This window comes from Physeter macrocephalus, chromosome 10 (assembly GCF_002837175.3).
Source record: "Physeter macrocephalus isolate SW-GA chromosome 10, ASM283717v5, whole genome shotgun sequence".
Classification (NCBI taxonomy): domain Eukaryota; kingdom Metazoa; phylum Chordata; class Mammalia; order Artiodactyla; family Physeteridae; genus Physeter; species Physeter macrocephalus.
The window spans coordinates 43,094,157-43,116,041 of NC_041223.1; the positions used below are offsets into that span (position 1 = coordinate 43,094,157).

The window sequence follows — 21,885 nt, forward strand, 5'->3', positions numbered from 1 at the left end:
GTTGAACTGTTTCTATTTACTAAGTAAAAGGGATATAAAGGGATTTTTTTTTTGCTGCTGCATAAACCATTTTTTTCCTTAAGTATTTTGAATGAAACCATTAAACTTGGCTAATTAAATTCAGAGAGAAAATTATTTCTTAAGTATCATCTTTGCTGGAAGTTTTCTCTTAGTATGGTGCAGAGAATTTTTCAGTTATCATTCTTTGGGCATTGTTCATACCTTAGTAGGTTGCTTTTGATGACTTTTTCATCTGATGGTCTTTTGAAAATTAATATGGGACAGCTAATACCAGGCCTCCCCGCATTTAGGGAAAGTACCTAGAGTGGGGATCCCATTTTATCATCAGTGTATTAGCAGTCAAATATGACCTACTAGAAAAGGTTGCCTCAAGCCCAGTTGCTTGTGTGCATTAGACTATAAGAGTGATACTGTGGTGACAGATGCAGATTACGTTGAGTGATAAACTGTATTTTCTGTTCGCTGTTATTAGTGCTGGGCCTAACACCACCTCAGATAAAGTATAAATTGCTGTATGCTGTAAGACACACTGGACATATAAGATAAAAAACCATTTGAAGTATAAAACATGACTCCCTTGAGAATGGTGTATGCAGTTTCCTGATTACTGCAGGCACACTTCAGAGGAGATTCTAATCCACTTGCTTTATAAAAATGACCTTATAAGCTTGGTAAAATCAAGTGCATTTTGAATCTGACCACAGGTGTGTGTCATAATAAGGTGTGTCTTATAAGATTCGCTTCTGGTGGATATGCATCATGAAGAATGAGAAGATTTACTGGATACTACTAGTTTGGCTCATTTTCTTTGAAATCTTTTGTTTAACATGTCGTATATAACAGTATTTAAGGGGAAAAAAACCCCTCCCTATTAGTTCACTGGAAGCCACAGAATTGGCTCCAGGCCTTTCATATTGCCTTTCCCATCTTAACTCTCTTTGTTACTGCTCCTCAGAAATATTAAAGAGCCTTTGGGTATGCTCTCCAATAGTTTCCTCACCATTGACAGTGCTTTCCAGGAAAGGCCAAAGGGATTCTCAGACGTACCCTTGCATATCTCTAAATTAACTGGCATGCCAGTTAATAGGGGTAAAGATTGTAAAAGCATTATTCTGGTTTCAGAGGCAGTCTATAAGATCTGTTGCTGAACAACTTTTTGGTGACCCTCAAACAGTTAACCAAATTGCAACAGATGGGTCACCATGAATGCTGTCATGTCTTAGGTTCCCAAGGGGACCCACATGATGCTTGGAGGTCTACACGGAATGTAATCCCCAAATCACTTCTCTCTGTACAGACTGCTTGGGGGAAGGATGGCTGAAAAAGGATGCTTTGGCTCTTAAATGAACAAAGCCTAAATTAAAGCCTAGGACAGAGATAAATGAACCTAGTTAGCTATTGTTATGGGCCGAATTGTGCCCTCCGCCCCCAAATTCATATGTTGAAGCAATACTATGCCCCCAGTACCTCAGACTGACTGTATTTGGTGACAGGTCCTTTAAAGAGGTGGTTAAGTTAAAGTGAGTCCCTTAGGTTGGGCCCTAATCCATTCTAACTGGCATCTGTATACAAGGAGGAAATTTGGACGTAAAAAGAGACACCAAGGGCACTCATGCACAGGAGAAAGACCAGGTGAGGACACAGCAAGAAGGTGGCCATTTGTAAGTCAAATGAAACCAAACTTGCTGACACCTGATCTTTTATGTCTAACCTCCAGAACTGTGAGAAAATAGATTTCTGTTGTTTAAGCCACCCAGTCTGGTGTTTTGTTATGGCAGCCCTAGCCAACTAATGCAGGTATAATTTTTCCTCCCAGAATTAAGTTTATTTGGTACTCTAAGTGTGTTTAATCCACGTACTGTCCATCTATCAAGGGGCCATTTAGCCATGCCAGCAGGTCGTGGGGTGGGGTGGGGTGCTGTAGCTGTTCCTCAGAGGAAGTGCCTGCTGTAGGGCATGCACACCTTAAATTCTGAGCAGACCAGATGCAACTTGCGTCTGTGTTCCAAAGCTCATCTACAGAGAGCTCCTAAGTATCTTAAACTCGAAGTTAAATTGAGGTCACACACAAAACTAGATGAAGGAGTGAGTTAAAATGTACTAGAATTAAATTGGATTAAGTTAAAATATACTGGATTAGGGACTTCCCTGGTGGCGCAGTGGTTAAGAATCCGCCTGCCAATGCAGGGGACAGGGGTTCGAGCCCTGGTCCGGGAAGATCCCACATGCCGCGGAACAACTAAGTCCGTGCGCCACAACAACTGAGCCTGCGCTATAGAGCTGGCGCTCCGCAACAAGGGAGGCCACCGCAAAGAGAAGCCAGTGCACCGCAGCAAAGAGTAGCCCCCGCTCGCCTCAACTAGAGAAAAGCCCGGGTGCAGCAACAGAGACCCAGTGCAGCCAAAAATAAAAAATAAATTAATTAAAATATACTGGATTAAAATGTATTAGAACTAAGAATTAAATCAAGTCGCAGACCCTACCTGCTGCAGAAGTTATCACAGGTATGGAAATGCTGACCTCTTGCCTTTGTTCAAATCCTAAATTTCACCTGGGGTAATTATATTATCACTGTGTTGAATTCTCTTTGAGAAGACATTTGCGTTATTGTCCCCATCTCTTAAAAAAATTATCATGAAAGGCTTGTTGTAATATGATCTTTAGTTAGTTTAAAGGGCTCCCTATTATTATTAGTTATAGGATGTCAAAATTTCACGATAGTTCTAAATGAAAATTTCTGTATGAATGTAGAACGTAGAGATTTGCTGCAGTTTACAGACGTTTCTAGAAGGAATAACTCCTAGAGTAAGAGTAATGACTTTAATATTAATAACTCATATATATATAGAGAGAGTATTTATTATGTGAATTATTGTGCTAGGCTCTGCGGAATATTCAAAGACAAAAACGTATGTGGACATTATCCTCAAAGACCTTATGGTTCAGTAGGAAAGATAGTTATGTAATCAAGTCAGTATGGTACAGAATAGAAAGTGTTAGATGCAACTTTAACAGTAATGGTTAAAGTTCTATGGGAGGGAAAATATGTTATCACAATAAAGGCTGTGTGTGTGTGTGTGTATATATATATATGGTATACATACAGATATATGGTATATATGTATATACCTATGATGTTTTCTTTACTATTTGTAAAAAAATTTTTTAAATAACCTGTTTTTGAGCCTTGTAGCACGCTGGTATGGTGGGAAGGTAAGATATTATCATCTCCGGATAACAAATGAGGACACTGGTGCTCAGAAACCTGCTCCTTTAATTACTGACTTAGTGCTTCTCTGTTTTCTGTCCACTGTGTCAGATAATATTTAAAGTGGACTTTACGTGCAGAAAAGCAATTGGTATAATTTCCTGGAAGAACCCACAGGCTGGCAGACACTGTAGTAATGACTTGATGAATGAACTCTTGATGAACAAAACTCCATGAATCAGCTTTGCCCCGGTATATACTGGGAGTAAGAGGAGGCTGCAGCCAAGGCAGAGCTGTGGGAGCCTCCCCATTGAGGCTGCAGATGCCAAGTCTCCTGTTGCGGGAGGAGTGATTGGGAGGTGGGGGAGGATAGATCCTGGAATGCATCATTACACTTTTAATAAGATTTTTATGTTTGTTACATAAAGTATGTCCCCCTCCTCCATTCTCTGTAACAGTTTCACTGTTTTGTGTTCATTGCCACCCACCATTAGGTTACAAATTTGTTGAAGAGATAAGCTGTGTTTGGCCCCTTATCCATAGCTGGACTATAACACCTTTTGGATCACTATCAATATTAGTCAGCTTTCTGAAGCACCATAATCATGTTTCTTGTGGACAATCTGCTGATGTCAATATCATGGTATTGTTTCTGACCAGAAGAATATGGATGGAAATGCTTGATAATTATATTCTGTTTCTTGTATCTAGTTTTTAACCATGTGTTCTTAGTCCTCTTAGAAATGAAGCTCCTTCTAAACTCATTTCCTTTTGAACTCAGTCTCTACTTGTAGTCCACTGTCCTTCATGTTTTACATTCTGTCCTTTTCTCTTTCACCCTCCACCTCTTCTGTTTGTTAGAGGCTCTCTCCTTTTCCTAGTATCAGGAAGAATTCAGTGGTAAGTAGAGAGGGGACTCAAGTCTTTAAAACATCTCTAGACTGGACCACTGCTTGCACAAAGCCTCTGCTAAGCACAGCAGCTTTTTTAGTCGGTTACTATAGAGACAAATGACGTTAGATGGAGTCATGCTTGACGGAAGCTACGCAAGTCAGCTTCCTGAGATTGGAGGCCTTATATGCAGGGTTATTTAGAAAAGGTAGAAAACTAGTAAGGATAGGAAGTGGAAAGGTTTCACAATGAACTGATAGCTAATTAATTGGTAGATCTTGTTGGTAGAATTTGTGCCCATTAAGGACTTGAATCCAGCATGCAAAGAATCTATCTCCAAATACCCCCGGTATGATTACACAGTAATTTTTTTTTTTAATAACAGATATGTTGCTATCAACATTTGTATACAGATTTTTGTGGGGGACATATGTTTTCATTTTTCTGGGTGTATGCTTAAGAGTGGAGTTGTTGGATCATATGGTAACGAGAAGCTACTAGACTGTTTTCCAGAGTGGCTGCACCATTTCACATTCCCACCAACAGTGTATAAGCTTTCCAATTTCTCCACATCCTCACCAACACTTGTTACTGTGTCTTTCTGATTATACCTATGGGTGCTGTGAGAAGTCGTTCTCACTGTGGTTTTGATTTACATTTCCCTGGTGGCTAAAGATGTTGAGCATTTTTCATTTGCTTATCGGCCATTTGTATATCTTCTGTAGAGAAATGTCTTTTCAGCTCCTTTAGCTATCTAAAAAATTGGATTATTTGTCTTTTTTATGGTTACATTGTGAGTTATTTATATATTCTAAATATATATAGAATATATAGTCTCTGATAAGAGACTTGTATTTACCAGGTTTGCAAAATTTTTCTCCTGTAGTGTAGCTTATCTTTTCATTTTCTTGGGGGTGTCTTTTGCATCACAAAAGGTTTTAATTTTGATGAAGTCCAATGTGGTAATGGCATAACGATATAGATCAACAGGACAGAGTTGATTGTCCAGAAATAAACCCATACATTTATGGTCAGTTCATTTTTGATAAGTGTTCCAAGACAATTCATTAGGGAAAGAATCGTCTTTTCAAAAGTTACTGCTGGGAAATTGGACATCCACATGCAAAAATATAAATTTGGATCCCTATTCACACCATATGCAAAAAATAATTCAGGCTCAAAGACATCAACATAAGGTGCTAAAAGTATAAAACTCTTAGAAGAAAACACAGGCATCAATCTTCTGGCCCTTGATTAGGCAGTATTTTTGAGAGATGATAAAAAGCACAAGCAGAAAAAGTCTGAATATGGGGTGTTTTTCATTTACGTCATTTTAAATTTCTTTCAACAACGTTCTGTACTTTTCACAGTATAAGTTTTATATACTTCTTTTGTTAAATTCATTCCTAAGTATTTTATTCTTTTTGATGCTTTGTAAATGGAATTACTTTCTTTTTTTCTTTTTTTTTTTTTTGTGGTACGCAGGCCTCTCACTGCTGTGGCCTCTCCCGTTGCGGAGCACAGGCTCCGGACGCGCAGGCTCAGCGGCCATGGCTCACCGGCCCAGCCACTCCGCAGCATGTGGGATCTTCCCGGACCGGGGCACGAACCCGTGTTCCCTGCATCGGCAGGCGGATTCTCAACCACTGTGCCATCAGGGAAGCCCTGGAATTACTTTCTTAACTATATTTTCGTATTCTTCATTGCAAGTATATAGAGATAAAATGGATTTTTAAAAATTGATTTTGTATCCTGCCACCAGGGAAGCCCTGGAATTACTTTCTTAACTATATTTTCGTATTCTTCATTGCAAGTATATAGAGATAAAATGGATTTTTAAAAATTGATTTTGTATCCTTCAACCTTGATGAACTCACTTGTTAGTTGTAGTTTTTAGTGGTTTCCTTAGGATTTTCTACATGTAAGATCATGTCATCTGCAAACAGGGATAGTTTTACTTCTCCCTTTCCCTTCTGGATGTCTGTTATTTCATTTTTTGTCTAATTGCCCTTCTTAGAACCTCCAGTACAGTGTTGAATAGAAGTAGTGAGAGTGAACATCCCTGTCTTGTTTCTGATCTTAACAGGGAAGCATTCAGTCTTACATCAGGAATGATGTTAGTTCTGGGTTTATCAGGTTGAAGAAGATGTCCTTTATCAGGTTGAAGAAGTTCTCTTCTCTTCCTGGTTTCAGTGTTTTTTCATGAAGGGTGGTTGAATTTTGTCAAGTGCTTTTCCTGCCTCTATTGAGATGATCATATGCCTTTTGTCCCTAATTCTATTAATATGAGGATATTACATTAATTGATTTCCAGATGTTATACCACCAATCTTGGATTCCTGAGATAAATCTTACTGGGTTATGGTTATATAGTCCTTTTTATATATTGCTGGATTTGGTTTGCTAGTATTTTGTTGAGGATTTTCGTATATGTAGTCGTAAGAGATACTGGTCTTTACTTTGATTTTTGGTGTATGGGTAATACTGTTCTCATAGAGAACGAGTTAGGAAGTATTTCCTCCTTTTCTACTTCTAAAGAAGAGTTTGTGAAGGATTCATATTTGATTCTTTTAATGTTTGGTAGAATTCACCAGTGAGGCCATCTGTGTATGGTTTTCTCTTTGTGGGTAGTTTTTAAATAACTAATTCAATCCCTACTTATTATAGGTCTGTTCAGATTTTCTTTTTCTTCTTGAGTCAGTTTTGGTAGTGTCTTTTTAGAGTTTTGTCAATTTCATCTAAATTATCTAATTAGTTGATATACAGTTTTTTAATTTTTATTTTTATTTTTATTTTTTTTGTGGTACACGGGCCTCTCACTGTTGTGGCCTCTCCTGTTGCGGAGCACAGGCTCTGGACGCGCAGGCTCAGCGGCCAAGGCTCACGGGCCTAGCTGCTCCGCGGCATGTGGGATCTTCCCGGACCGGGGCACGAACCCGTGTCCCCTGCATCGGCAGGCGGATTCTCAACCACTGCACCACCAGGGAAGCCCAATATACAGTTATTTGTTGTGTCCCTTTGTAATACTTTTTATTTCTGTAAAGTCATTAATAATGTCCCATCTTTTTGATTCCTGATTTTAGTAATTTTATTCTTCTCTCTTTTTGGCTTGGTCAGTCTAGCTAAAATTTGTCAATTTTTGGATTCATTAATTTTCTCTATTGTTTTTATATCTCTGTTTCAGTAGTTTCTGTTATATATTATTTGCTTCCTTCCGCTTGCTTTGGGTTTAGTTTGCTCTGCTTTATTTCCAGTGTCTTAAGGTGGCAGCATAGATTGTTGATTTGAGATCTATCTTCTTTTTTAATGTAGACGTTTATAGCTATAAGTTACTCTCTAAGCACTGCTTTAGCTGCATCCCATTAGTTGTGGTATGTTGTGTCTTCATTTTCTTTCATCTCATTGTTTTCTAATTTCGCGTTGTTCAGCCACCTATTCATTGCATAAATACCTTTCTACACTATCTCTGTTAAGTGGACTTTCCACTTTTACTTAAAGATTACTTTGACAAAAAGTTTATTACTTTGCAAGGTAGCTCATTCCTTTTTAAACACTTCAAGGTTTCCAGTAGTTCCCTGTAAAATTCTGCACGTTGGTCTCAGTTATTTCTTTTGAAGCCACCCCAAATTAGCCTAATTGCTCTTCCATAGGATAGTTCTCTAAATATGTAATAATTATTACTTTCTCTTCTCTAAATCTTTGTTTCAGGCTAATCATAGCCTATGCAGTAAACTATTTTTTAAATGGCATTATTTCCATGTCCTTCATTATTTGTTTACTTTCTTTTTTATTAGTATTTCTTTTAAAATTTGATGTCTCAATGTAGATATTAATACTGTACATCAGGAGTCAGCAACTATTTTCTGTAAAGGGCCAGATATAAATATTTTAGATTTTTGAGGGCCATTCAATGTCTCTCACAACTACTTGACTCTACCATTGTAGTGTGAAAACAGCCATAGACAATATGTAAATGATGAGCATGACTGTGTTCCAGAAAACGATTTTTACGAAAACAGGTGGTTGGGCCAGATTTTGCCCACAGATCATAGTTTGCTGACTCCTGCTCTGGATGTTATCTAACCAGTGCAGAACTTAGTGTGATTTTATCTTCACTTCTGAATGCTAGTCTTGCCTTAATGTATTTTTTAGATTGTATTGAAATATTCTGAGGGGAAGTTGGATATAATTCTCATTTATGCTCCTCTATAGGTAAGGTGGTTTTTCCCCGCCTCTGGCTTTTTTCAAGACGTTTTTCTTTACCTTTGATTTTCTAAAGTTTAAATCATATGCATAGGTATGGTTTCTTTAGTGTTTCTCCTGCTTTATGGTCTCTGAGTTTTCTGGATCCATGGTTTGGTGTCTGACATTAATTTTGGGAATTTCTCATTATTGCTTCAAACGCTACTTCTGTTCCTTCTCTCTTTCTTCTTCTGGTATTCCCATTACATACACTGTGCGTATGTTACACCTTTTGTAGTTGTTCCATAGTTCTTGGATATTCTGTTCTGTTATTTTCCATGTTTTTCTCTTTACTTTTCGGTTTTGGAAATTTCTACTGAGTATCCTTATTCTCAGAGATTCTTTCCTTAGCCATGTCCCCTCTACAAGTGAGCCCATCAAAGGCATTCTTCATATCTAGTGATTTTGATCTCTAGAATTTCTTTTTGATTTTTTCTTAGACTTTTAATCTCTCTGTTTACAATGTCAGAGACAAATTGTTGATATTCAATGTGAGAACCTGGTAGAGCTCTTGGAGGTGAAACTCACAGAAGTGTGTGTACCCACCCCCTCCATGACTGGATTCCTAAGGAATTTTTAATTCTCAGAGTTGTCCACACGGAGGCTCCAGCAATTTGTTAGTTACAGTTCAGGGTTTCCTGTCCCAGTGCTGGTGCCCATAGAGGCTTCTGTTCTGGTAAGTTATAATTCTCTGTCTTTCCAATTTTGGGGGCAGCAGTTTGCCCTGTGAGCTCATTTTTTTGGATGGATCTTAGAACAATTGTTAATTTTTCAGTTTGTTTAGGTTTTCACTTTTTAGGATGGATTAGCAACTTCTAAGCTCTTTAAGTGCTGCACCAGAAACCAGAGGAGCTCACATAGCTTTTTTCCTATGTTTTCTTCTATAAGTTTTACATTTTTCATTTAGGTCTTTAATTCATTATGAGTTAATTTTTGTATTAAATGTGAGATATGGAGAAATATTGATTTTTTTCTGTTTGCATAAGGATATCCAATTATTACAGCACCATTTGTGGGACAGATTATCCTTCCTCCATCGAATTGCTTTTTCATTTTTATCAAAAATTACTTGACCATATATTTGTGGGCCTATTTTTGGACTCTTATTCTATTTCATTATTCTGTCTGTCTATATCTTTTCTCCAATACCACACAAAATTGATTACTTCAGCTTTGTAGTAAATCTGGAAATAGGGTCGTGTGAGACCTCCTAGTTTCTTTTTTGGTTTGATTCTTCTATTTTCTTTGCTTCTCCATTTAAATTTTAGAATCACCTTGTCAATTTCTATAACAAGAAAAATGCCACTAGGATTTTGTTTGGACTTCCATTGAATCTATAGAGCAGTTTGGGGAAACATCTTAAAAGTATTGAGTTTTCAGTTCATTCCATGAACATGGAATATCTCTTGATTTGATTACATCATCTTTGATTTCCTTTACCAACGTTTTGTAGTTTTTGCACACAGATCTTGCACATCTTTTTTAAGATTTATAACCAAGTATTCATATTTGGGGATAATATTATAAATATATTATTTTAAAATTGCAATTTCTAATTGTTTTTTCCTAATATATAGAAAGATGATTTTTGTATATTGACTTGCACCCTGCAACACTGCTACACTTACTTATTAGTTTTAGTATTTTTTTGGTAGATTATCTGGAATTTTCTATGTAATCATTTTCTGCAAATATAAACAATTTTAATTTTTCCTTTTCAATCTGTACATTGTTTATTTCTTTTCCTTGTTTTATTTCGCTGGCTAGAACCTGCAGTATGATTTTGAATAAGAGTGATGAGAGCTGATCTCCATGCCATGTTCTGATCTTGGGGGTAAGCATTCAGTCTTTTATCATTAAGTATGTTAGCTGCAGGATTTTTGTAAATACCCTTTTTCCGATTGAAGAAGTTCCCTCTGTTCCCTAGCTTTCTGAGAGATTTCTTCTTTTCTTTTTAATCATGAATGGTTGTTGAGTTTTATCAAGTGTTTTTTCTGTATCTGTTGAGGTTTGCTTTTTCTTCCTTAGTTTGTTGATATGATGAATTGCAGTGATTAATAGTTAAATGTTGAATTAGCCTTGCATTGTCAAGGTAAACTTCATTTAGTTATGATCTGTTATCATTTTATGTATTGTTTGATTTACTTTTATTTTTTCAGACTTTTTTGCATCTATATTAATGAGGGGTACTGGTGTGTAGTTTTAGTATATCTTTATTTGTTTTTGGTATCATGATAATGCTGGCTTCATTAAATGAGTAGGAGGTGTTCCTTGTTTCTCTATATTTTTGAAAGTTTTGGTATAATTGGTATTATTTCTTCCATAAATGTTTGGTAGGTTTAACCATGAAGTCATCTCAGCCTGTAGGTTTCTGTTTTGCATTGTCTTTAACTATAGAATCAATTTTCAAAGTAAATGCAGGATTTTGCAAGTTATCTATTCCTTTTTAGATAAACTTTGGCAGTTTATATATTTCGAAGAATCTGACCATTTCATCTAAGCTAGGACATAGAGTCATTCATTGTATTTCCTTATTATTAGTTCAATGTCCTTAGGGCCTATAGTGATGTCCCCTCTTTCATTCCTGATATTTATAACTTGTGTCTCCTCCTTTTTTTTTCCTTGATCAGTCTAGCCAGAGGTTTATCAATTTTTATCAACAGTAGTTATTGTAATTACTTATTGTGCTCCTTTTAAAGAGCTTTATTTATATTCTATTTGAATATCTAAGAATCTGTTAAGTATTTTCTATTGTTATCCTTTTTCTTATAGATAAATAAACTGAGGCCTGGATATACAGGCATACCTCAGAGATACTGCAGGTTCAGTTCCAGACCACTGCAGTAAAGCAAGTCACATGAATTTTTTGGTTTTCCAATGATATAAAAGTTATGTTTACACTATGCTGTAGTCCATTAGGTCTGCAATAGCATCATATCTAAAAAAAAGTACATACCTTAATTAAAAAATAGTTTATTGCTAAAAAATGCAAACCATCATCTGAGCCTTCAGTAAGTCATAATCTTTTTGCTGGTCGAGGGTCTTGTCTTGATGCAGATGCTGCTGACTGATGAGGGTGGTGGTTGCTGAAGGTTGGGGTGGCCGTGGCAGTTTCTTAAAATAAGACACTAGGGAAGTTTGCCGCATCAGTGGCTCTTCCTCTCACCAATGATTTCTCTGTAGCGTGTGACGATATTTGGTAGCATTTTGCCCACAGTAGAACGTCTTTCAAAATTGGAGTCAATTCTCTCAAATCCTGTTGCTGCTTTTTTCAGCTAAGTTTCTGTAGTATTCTAAATCCTTTGCTGTCATTTCAGTAATCTGCATAGCATCTTCAGTAGCAGTAGATTCTATCTCAAGAAACCACTTTCTTTGCCCATTCATAAGAAGCAACTCCTCATAAAGTTTTTTCTTGAGATTGTAGCAATTCAGTCACGTCCTCAGGCTCCACCTCTAATTCTAGTTCTCTGACTATTCCCACCACACCTGCAGTTACAGTAGTAACAGGAAAGATCACCGATCACAGATCACCACGAGAAACGCAATAATCATGAAGAAGTTTGAGGTATTGTGAGAATTACCAAAATGTGACACAGAGACATGAAGTAAGCAAATGCTGTTGGAAAAATGGCACCAGTAGACCTGCTCTACTCAGGGTTACCACACACCTTCAATTTGTAAAAAACACAGTATCTGTGAAGTGCAGTGAAGCACAGCTCAATAAAACAAGGTATGCCTGTATTAGGAAACTTGTCTACAATATGACAGCCAGAATGACAGATCCAAGGTTCAAATCCAAGTCTAGGTGGCTCCAAAGCCTTTGCTTTTGACCAGCTCTGCTTTATTGACTAGTATAAAGGATGACTCAAAATCTGATAATACTTATGAGGGGAATCCTCTCCTTCACACTGTGACTGGCAGCAAACGTTTCATTTTCATCATTGGACTGCAGTATCTACTGTTCTCTGTCTTTGGACTCTTCTCTGTAAACCGCATATAGTTCAGCACTTATTGTCATAAGATCTCTGGAGATCTGTTTGCTCCGTCTAAAAGTTTAGACTGCTCAGTGAGCATACCTACCAAGGAGAGACAGAAAATTTGGGGACTTCTGTCTGCCTCAAAATACTCAATAACACATATTAGATTTTCAGAACATAGAATCTCCCAAGATCTTCCAGTGAATGGATACCTGAAGTAGCTGTCCTGATGCCATCTGTTGTTGGTAGAAATTAAAGCCTTGACTCTATCCCCTTCCCTTTAAAATATAGGAATTTATTTACCTTCATAGTTATAAGATACGCTTTCGAAAATAAAAGCTAACATAGCTTGCTTGTTTCCTTAGGTCTGACGGTAACTGCTGTAAAAGACTCAGGAGAATGGAATTTGGAGGCTGGGGCATTAGTCCTTGCAGATGCAGGCCTTTGCTGTATTGATGAGTTTAACAGCCTCAAAGAGCATGACAGAACCAGTATCCACGAAGCAATGGAGCAACAAACCATAAGTGTTGCTAAGGCTGGGTAAGAGTTTCTTTTCTTTAAAATGTATGGGAATAGTGAGATTAGTTAATATATGATTATGGGAAAATGTGAACCATATTGAACTGCAAGGTATGTTTGGTCCTCTAAGAGATTATCAATTATCACTGTTCAACACACATTAGTCTTCCCATGGAGATACGTGAAGAAGTAAAAATGAGGTGTTGAGAAAAAGTAAGGGAAGGCTAAAGTATAAATGTAAGTTGACTTAATTCTTGCAGGGAACTTATGAAGAGCTTTCAATGAAGCATTCATCCTCTCATTCAGTAATTGTGTGTCTACTCTGGGCATAGTACTATGTTAGGAATTTTGAAAGATTCGAAAAGAAAAAAAATGTAATTTCTGCTTTCGATGGCATTCTCCTTATATATCCTAATGGAAGGTTTATCACTGCATATAGAAACCTAAATAATATATATTAGCATAAGATGAAGTACCTACTGTGACTCAAGGAGACTCAGAGGTTCAGGTATGTGAGTCTCTGGCTGCACGTGACCAATGAGGAGGAAACTTAGGTAGGTTTAGATAGAAATCCATTCACCCAGGCTCTGAGGTGGTTATGGGAAACTTACCTGGCTACAAAGGTTGACCATCAAGCAGGCGGCCAGGTCATCCAAGCAAAGAACAGAGCCAGAACTATCTCAGTCCTAAGGCTCCTATTGTAGATGTGAGGCCAGCTGATCAGGCAAAAAGGGCTGCCAGCAGAGTCTTCAAAGAGTAGTGGGTACCTGGGAGCCAGGCAGACACTGGTAGATAGGGATTCTGTGAGATCTATATATACACTCACAAAAAAGGAAAGAGCAGAGGGCAGTAAGAGAAGGATATACCCCAGAGGAAAAAGATAGGCAGAACCATTATCAAATCTATTCATTTCACTTAATATATAATCATTCAGAGCCTGGCATCTGCCAGGCACTGGGCTAGACCCTGAGAAGTACAAAGATGGATACAACACCATCCTTGAGGTATTCAGTATTTTGTTGGGAAAGATTGAAGAGCAGCAAAGGGATAAGTCCATAATGAAAGTGTTATAAGAGAACATACTTTAAAATAATGATTGCTTCTAAACTCTTTATCAGGGGAAATTAGAGATATAGTTTTTACTAAGTGTCTTCAAGGCTACTTTCTCTTCTTATTATGTCTCCATTTAATTAGCACCTTTTCTGGTTGGTAGAACCTAGGGTTTATTTTGATATGCCTTTTCCAGAGGCAATCTGAGACATTTTGAAAGATTCCTAAATAAGTAACCCTTACATCAGGGAAAATTGGGACAAATGCTATGAATCTGTTTTAGAAAGGGAGGAAATTAGCAGCGCTATATGATAGTCTACAGAAGAAATCTTTGGAAGTGAAAATATTTTATTAACCACTCCTACTGCCTTACCCTCTGCTAAATGTGAATTAGTGTGAACCTTTTGTGCTTTATCCATAAATAAGTATGTCATAAGGTCCAAAAGAAATGTTCTTGTAGCTAAACAGTGTGCCCTCAGATTGGACAATCTTGTCATAACCATGACTACTTTATACACTGGAACAGTGCTGCTTTTCGTACTATTTGTGGTGAAGGACCAGTTTTATTGTTGTTTTTCAATCCACCACAGAGCAATATTTTTATAACACAAAATTTATTTTTTAAATGAAATAAAAAAGCAAAGACATACAAAACATAAGCCTGAGTTCTTCTTCCACTTAGGATGTAGAAAGCTGTAAGAGCATGTCACTCTCATCCTAATGAGAAAAATCCAGAGAGCCCACAAAAGTCATAACTTTCCAAACGTATCAGAGGGCTGAGTTTACAAGGAAATCAAGGGAACTCAATTCCAAAGTGTGACAAGCCCCTCCTAGGAGAGTTGAGCCACATAGACTGTTCACCTTTGACAGAGCATGAGAGGAAGTGGTGGCTGCCATAGAAGCAAATAAGAGGAAATAACTAAAAAATTTTAAATTCCCTGAAGTTCAAATATGGGATGGGGTATCAGTTTAGAATAACTGGGAGCCCCAAGCACAAGGGGAGTTCTCACTTGTAAGCCCTTCCTCCTTGGGTCTCCACAGATGCCTCGCCTGCCCTCATCAGTCATGCAGGCCTGAGGGGGGATTGCTGCTGGGTACTAGGCACGAAGCCCTGCTGCTTCTCCAGACACGTCTTTCATATGAAGCAAAATTTTTAACTCACTGGGGCCAGGGCAACAAACCCTCTCATCCCCGGGGCCTCTGGAGGAAGGCTAGAAGCAAAAAAATCCTTCTGCCTCAGGAGGAGGTTAGAGAGTCTTCCTTCCTTTCTTCCCAAAGGAGCCAGGCAAAAAGATGCTGCTTTGGGGAGGAGGACAGAAACAAAAGCCATCATCTCCTAAGGGAAGGGCAGGAAAATCTCTCGGGTCCAGGATTCTGACCCAATACAAAGCAGAGGTCCGTGCCACTGGGAAAGGGAGAGAAAGACCCTTCCTGCCTGAGACCCACCACAGGTACATGGCAGGGTTCAGCTGCCACAGGTGGGAGGGACAGGAAGCCTTACAGCTCTCTGGTCTGTCCCCTCCAAGAGTAGGTACACAGCGCCTGCCTAAGACCAGGAGACCAAGAACCAACCTGGCCCAAAATAAGCCTAACACCAGTAACACACAATAGCAGTCTGCCACTGGGGAGGGCACTGGAGTGCGGAATGAGACCCCTCTGGTGCAGGTATGCAGGGACTGCTGAAAGCTGAAGGTGGAGCAGAAACTCTGAGGATAATGTTCCAGCTCTGCCCCACACTGCCACACAAAGCACAGGGTAATGACAGCTCAGCACAGAAAGAATTTGAAGTCTGTGCTGCACTAAGGGTAAAGATCACAACAGCAGTGCCAATCCCCAGACTAACTATGATGGCCTTGCACTCTACCTGAAGTGGTATGGTATTATTTGAAGGTAGACAGTAATCAATTAAAGATGTAAATGCTAGAACAACCACTAGAAAATAAAAGAGACAAAACTAAAACTAGTAAGTAAGTTGTGGAGGTAAAACGATATCATGAATAATCCAAAAGAAGGCAGGAAGAGAAGAAAAAGGGAACAAAGAATAGATGAGACAAAGAGAATATAATTAGCAAGATGATAGATTTATTTATTTATGTATTTATTTATTTGGACTACATCAACATTTAAAACTTCGGAGCATCAAAGGATGCAGTGGAGTGAAAAATTAACATGTGGAATCAGAGAAAATATTTGCAAATAATGTATTTGAAAAGGAGTTAATAGCCAGAATATATAAAGAACTCCTACAGCTCAGCAACACAAAATAATCAAGTTAAAAACTGGGCAAAGAACTTGAATACACATTTATCCAAAGATGATACACAAATGGCCAGCAAGCACATGAAAAGATGCTCAGCATCACTAATCACTAGGAAAATGCAAATCAAGCACAATGAGATATCACCACACAAATGTTAGGAGGCTACCATAAAACAAACAAACCAAAAAGAAAAAAAAGAAAAGAAAAGAACAAGTGTTTGTGAGGGTGGGGAGCAATTGGAGCACCTGGAATCCTTGTGGATTATTGGAAATATAAAATATAAAATGATGCAGCCACTATGGAAAACAGTTTTTGCGGTTCAGTTTCAGTTTTGCAAGATGAAGTGCTGGAGACTGGTCACACAACAATTTGAACACATTTAACACTATTGCATGTACACTTAGAAATGGTTAAGATGGGGCTTCCCTGGTGGTGCAGTGGTTGAGAGTTCGCCTGCCGATGCAGGGGGGGACACGGGTTCGTGCCCCGGTCCAGGAAGATCCCACATGCCGCACAGCGGCTAGGCCCGTGAGCCATGGCCGCTGAGCCTGCACGTCCGGAGCCTGTGCTCCGCAACGGGATAGGCCACAACAGTGAGAGGCCCGCGTACCGCAAAAAAAAAAAAAAAAAAAAAGGAAATGGGGCTTCCCTGGTGGCGCAGTGGTTGCGCGTCTGCCTGCCAATGCAGGGGAACCGGGTTCGCGCCCCGGTCTGGGAGGATCCCACGTGCCGCGGAGCGGCTGGGCCCGTGGGCCATGGCCGCTGAGCCTGCGCGTCCGGAGCCTGTGCTCCGCAACGGGAGAGGCCGCAGCAGAGGGAGGCCCGCATACCCCAAAAAAAAAAGGAAATGGTTAAGATGGTGAATTTTGTGATATGCATTTTTTACCACAATAAAAAATAGTATACAAATTTGAAAAAATATAACCCATTCACATTGTTGTACAACCATTTATGTACTTTTTTTTTTGCAGTACGCATAAATGGTTGTACAACATTAGCTCAAGTTACCTGAAATAGACCTTAAGCCAGGCCTGCGAGGGTATGTGGGAGAGTAAAAGCTGCATTTTGGTGTGACTGGAACATAATTTGGGGGATGGGAGTTTGTAGATATAAAATAGCAGCTATATTATCTCATTGCCACCTTAGCATCAGAAGTATATTCATTTTCAGACCTGCTTTCCCATTGTTGTGACTCAGATATTTTCTCTGTCTTTGATTTATTTGTGTGTTTGTGTGTCTTTTAGGCTTGTTCACCTCTTTTTAGTAGTTCAGCTCTCCCTCTTGTGTCCATTTCAGATACCCTCAAGAGAGGCCCAGTTAGATATTGTCATTCCTGTTAGAAGATTTATGCAAGAGCAGCTCAGAGACCTCTGGCCAGTTTCTTGGCTGACTGCTTTTGGGTCAGGTTCCAATATCTGGCCCAGACAGTCGTCCATGTACGGCAGTTTACGTACAAGGGATTGTGGAGTTAATGTGCTTGGTGGGCATTCCAGTGGTTGGCCTGTCCAGGACTATAATGAGGACAAAGAATCTCTTAAGAAATATACCAAAGAACAAGTCATATGTCAGTTATAAGTACTAGTAGATTTGTCGGTGCTGGGAAACAATAGTTTGTTTACACAGACAGACAGAGTACCCCGGTGAATCAGTCTAAATAAGAGGTAGCTCTTCATGAAAAAGTCTCAAGCTCAGTGGATTTCAAAGAGATGGACAAAAAGGATGGCAGGGTTTTAAAAGACAGTACTTAGTCTCATGTACCTAGTGAGTTGTAAACTCTTGGTCAAGCTCTGTAGTTTGTAGAAGTTCTTACAATTTCTCCCCAGATCATAGCTCCCACCAATTATGTGATCTTTATTGCTCCATTCAAGTTGTCCTTTTATGGTTTTTTTTTAACTTTTATTTTGATGTCACTGTAATAGCTGTCCTGATGGAAAGTATACAGTTAATTGCCAAATGCAGAACTCTTTCAGAAAATGTCTCTAGATACATAAAGCATATCAGGTTGTTCATTAGTAAGCAGGTAAGAAGGGTTAAGTATGAAAAGGGAATTCTTAATCATGTATTCAACTAAAATAAAATAAGGATACTCTGAATTTTCCTCTTGAAACACCTTACCTACTCCTCCCTCCCCTGTTCAGACTTTTCTTCCTTTGGCTTTTGTCCCCTAGAATAGGAGTCCTTCAGTGAGCCATCATCATCCAGGTGTTCTGAGCTCATTCTCTAGGACCATGTCAATATTGTCTTTGAGATGTTTGATACCTTGTAGCATCATTTTTAGGAACTCTTTGATATGTCTGCTTTTGTTTTCTCTGTCTCGTTGTCTCTCTCATGTCTCAAGTGACTAAAGTCTGATTGACTTGTGAAGGAATTTTTGTTTGAATTATAATCTCCCTTAAGGGTATCAATGTGAACTGCTGGATCAGAATGGCTGGCCGCCAAGGCTGCAGGGAATCTCACAGAGAAGTGTGTGTGTGTGTGTGTGTGTGTGTGTGTGTGTGACTTTATACACATTGCATAGAAGTAGAGAATTCTTTTAAAAAATAAGACCCACACACTTAATTGTTCCATGTAACTGTGCCAGTTCCACAAACTGTTTTTTAAGTTGAGGTTAAAGTTTATCCATGTGGTGAGCATATACCTGCAAGGGCATATCATAAGCCATATACCCACCATTCAAATGTACAAGGGGCTGGGAGAGAATCAGTCAATATGATTTCTGTGGTGTAAAAGCTTGTTATGGGCAGTCAGAATAGAAAAAAATGCTAAAACACTCAGGATGCCTACTATGGATATCTACAGTCTAGTAAAATGTAACTTACAGTGTTAGTACCAAAATATAGGTCTTATTGAATCCATATTTGTTTGAAAAGACCAATAGTTTTATTGTTCTCTGCTTATGTTACTTAAATCTGAAAACATTTTTAAAGTTTGGGAGTTTAACACTTTACATTTGTCCTGGCTGCTTAATGAAATAGAAGAAGAAACCAAGAAGGAAAGAATGCTGTATAAGCTTAAAAGGGGGTATCAGTATTTGAATGTACCTGTTTAGTCTGTGCAAATCAGTCCCTGCAACTGGCAAATGGCAGCACAATGCCACATGACTGTGTGAAGTCATTTGAGAGAGCTTTATGTGGTGATGATCTTTAAGGCTGTAGAATGCTAAACTAAATAATGATTTGGGAAAGATAATGTTTCATGTATTTTCCAGGTTGTTTTCAATCTTAATTAGGATAGCTTCTCATCAAAGGCAGGGTATCAGATTCTTAAATAATAGAGGATACCCTCACTATTTGCTGAGGACACATTTTAGGAGAAAATCTGAGATTGCAATTGTATAATTGCTGCTACTAAATTATACTCATATGCCTAGGTAGAAGTACAGTCTAAAATTTAAAAACAGCAAGATGGCAATTTCTTGTTTTGCTCAGTAAACATGTCTTGAACACTCAGCAACATCATGGTCTCTGCTAGCTACTAACACCACAAAGATGAAAAGACAAGGCCTTTGTTCTCAAGATGCTGACAACCTTGTAGTGAGACAGACAAGTAAACATTTATTATACACCTCAATTCTAATAGCCATGGAAGAGCCACAGCACCAGTCCCCACTGGGCTGATCTTCAGTTTCTAGCCCACACCAGGCCTACCAGTCAGAATCTTGGAGGTGGGACCTGGGAATGTGTATTGTTAAAACCCACCTGGGTTCCCATCGACAAGCCAGGCTTGGGAACCATGGCTCCAGGGTAAGATGCCTCCACACCTGGCACCCAGCTTGCCTCCTCCTTCCAGGATCTTGAGAAGCTGCTTCTCTGGTAGCATCCTTCACAGAGTAGCCTCAGGTTAAGAGGGGGAAACAGGGAGAGGAGGGAACAGATTGAGAAGTGTCCCTTAGAGGCATCCAAGCATGCCACCAAGGGGTAAAAATCTAAGTGCAAATCAGGTACTCGGAGAGTGTCCTGTTCTTTCTAGACGATACATGCGAGCAGTACTTTCACCCCTTTCCTCTTTCCTCTTCCCTCTTCCCATTGCCTGTGCATCTCTTGTTACCACTCATTGGGTCAACCTAGATGTGACTTGTCAACTTTATTGACCTTGTTAGAAAGCAGGGGAGGGTGTGTGTACCTCAGCGTTTAAGATTGCCAAAAAGAATGTAATGGATTGTGAGAATATCATTTTTATGTTTTTGTTTTGTATAGTTTTGTGGGGTTTTTCATCCCAATTTTGGGGGTGCTAAACATTTTTATTTTTAAATCGAGGCCCTACTAATATAGAAAAGTTGAATAATCCGGAAACTGATATGTGAATGTTGCATCCAGGCTGTTTTCTGGCCTGATTCTTTAGGTTAGGAGGAGATCGCTTAAACACTGGGATGGTTATTGTCATAGCCAGCGGATCTGGAGCTCAGTAGAGAGACGTGCTGTATATTAGTCAGGTCAGGCTACGCTAACTACTATAGCAAACCATGGCTTAACACAACCTAAGAATTAACCCTCAACTACTGTGGGATCGTCAGTCAGTAATCTTTGCTTCCCCATCCCTGGGTGGCATAATTCTAATGTACGTTCCTCGAGGTTCCCTGGCAGGACTGAGCCCCAATTTCCTGCCATAGTAACTTGGTCATCATTGTACTCTTTATTGGCTTTTCTCTTTTTTTGGTCTGACTTTCCCCACTCCTAGGGTTGCCTCCCAAATAAACTCCCTGTTCCTAAATCCTTATCTCAGAAGTCAGCTTTTGAGGGAACCCAGCAAAGCACTGTCGAACTGAGAAAGACAAGTATGTTCCCACCCCACGCAGTATATACCACGGTGGATCAGACTGGTTGATCACAGTAACAACCTCTACTTAGAAAGGAGGAAAATGGAAAATACATGGCAGGCACTGGATTGTAGAAATTCTGGGGTCCTGCTGAGCGGGCATTATTAAGGGAGGTTTTGTGATTAAACCCTGGTTCTAATTCTAAGATAACTCCTTTTGCACTGTTCTCTGGCCCCTGGCTCAGCTCAGCACACAAAGGGTTCTTCTTGTCCGTTATCCTCCTTGGCCCCATCTGAAGGCGGCGCCTGAGCTTCCCAGCCTGCATCCTCCTGGAGCAAGCTTAGGGGACCAAGATTGTTATTTTTGTTTGTTTGTTTTTTACAAACATACCATTTTATTTTGATCCTTTCCTCTGACTTTTTCTCTTAACAGCTTTGAGGTATAATTCACATACTACATAAAGTCCACCCTTCTGAAGTATACAATTCTGTGGTTTTTAGTATATTCATCGAGTTGTGCAGCTATTACCGCTGGTTCCTGAGCATTTTAATCACCCCAAAGAGAAATCCCATATCCTATAGCTCTCACTCCCCATTTTCTGTCTCTCCCAAGTCCTTGGCAACTACTAATCTACTTTCTATCTCTGTGGATTTGCCTGTTCTGGAGATTTCATATAAATCGAATCGTATAAGATGTGACTTTTTGTGTCTGGCAACTTTCACTTGTTTTTAAGGTTCATCCGGGTTGTTGCATGTATCAATAGTTTGTTTCTTTATATGGCTGAATAGTCTTTCTTTATATGAATATGCCACATTTTGTTTATCCATTCATCAGTTGATAAAAATTTAGGCTGTTTCCAATTTTGGGCTATTATGAATAATGCTACTACGAAGATTCAAGTACAAGTTTTTGTGGGGACATATGTTTTCATTACTCGAGTATATACATAGGAGCAGATTGC

At 39.0% G+C, this 21,885-nt stretch overlaps 1 protein-coding gene across 6 annotated transcripts in view; it reads left to right on the plus strand.

Annotated features, from left to right (window-relative positions):
- The window catches only part of MCM9 (minichromosome maintenance 9 homologous recombination repair factor), a 131,347-nt gene that overhangs the window by 38,877 nt on the left and 70,585 nt on the right, over positions 1 to 21,885 (plus strand). For all 6 annotated transcript variants that reach the window (XR_008618358.1, XR_008618359.1, XM_007113294.4 and 3 more), the window contains exon 8: positions 12,705 to 12,879. Coding sequence is in view for 4 of the 6 variants with exons in the window: in XM_007113294.4 (XP_007113356.1) it covers positions 12,705 to 12,879 (175 nt within the window). In the remaining 2 variants the exon portion in view is untranslated. The remainder of the gene's footprint in view (positions 1 to 12,704; positions 12,880 to 21,885) is intronic.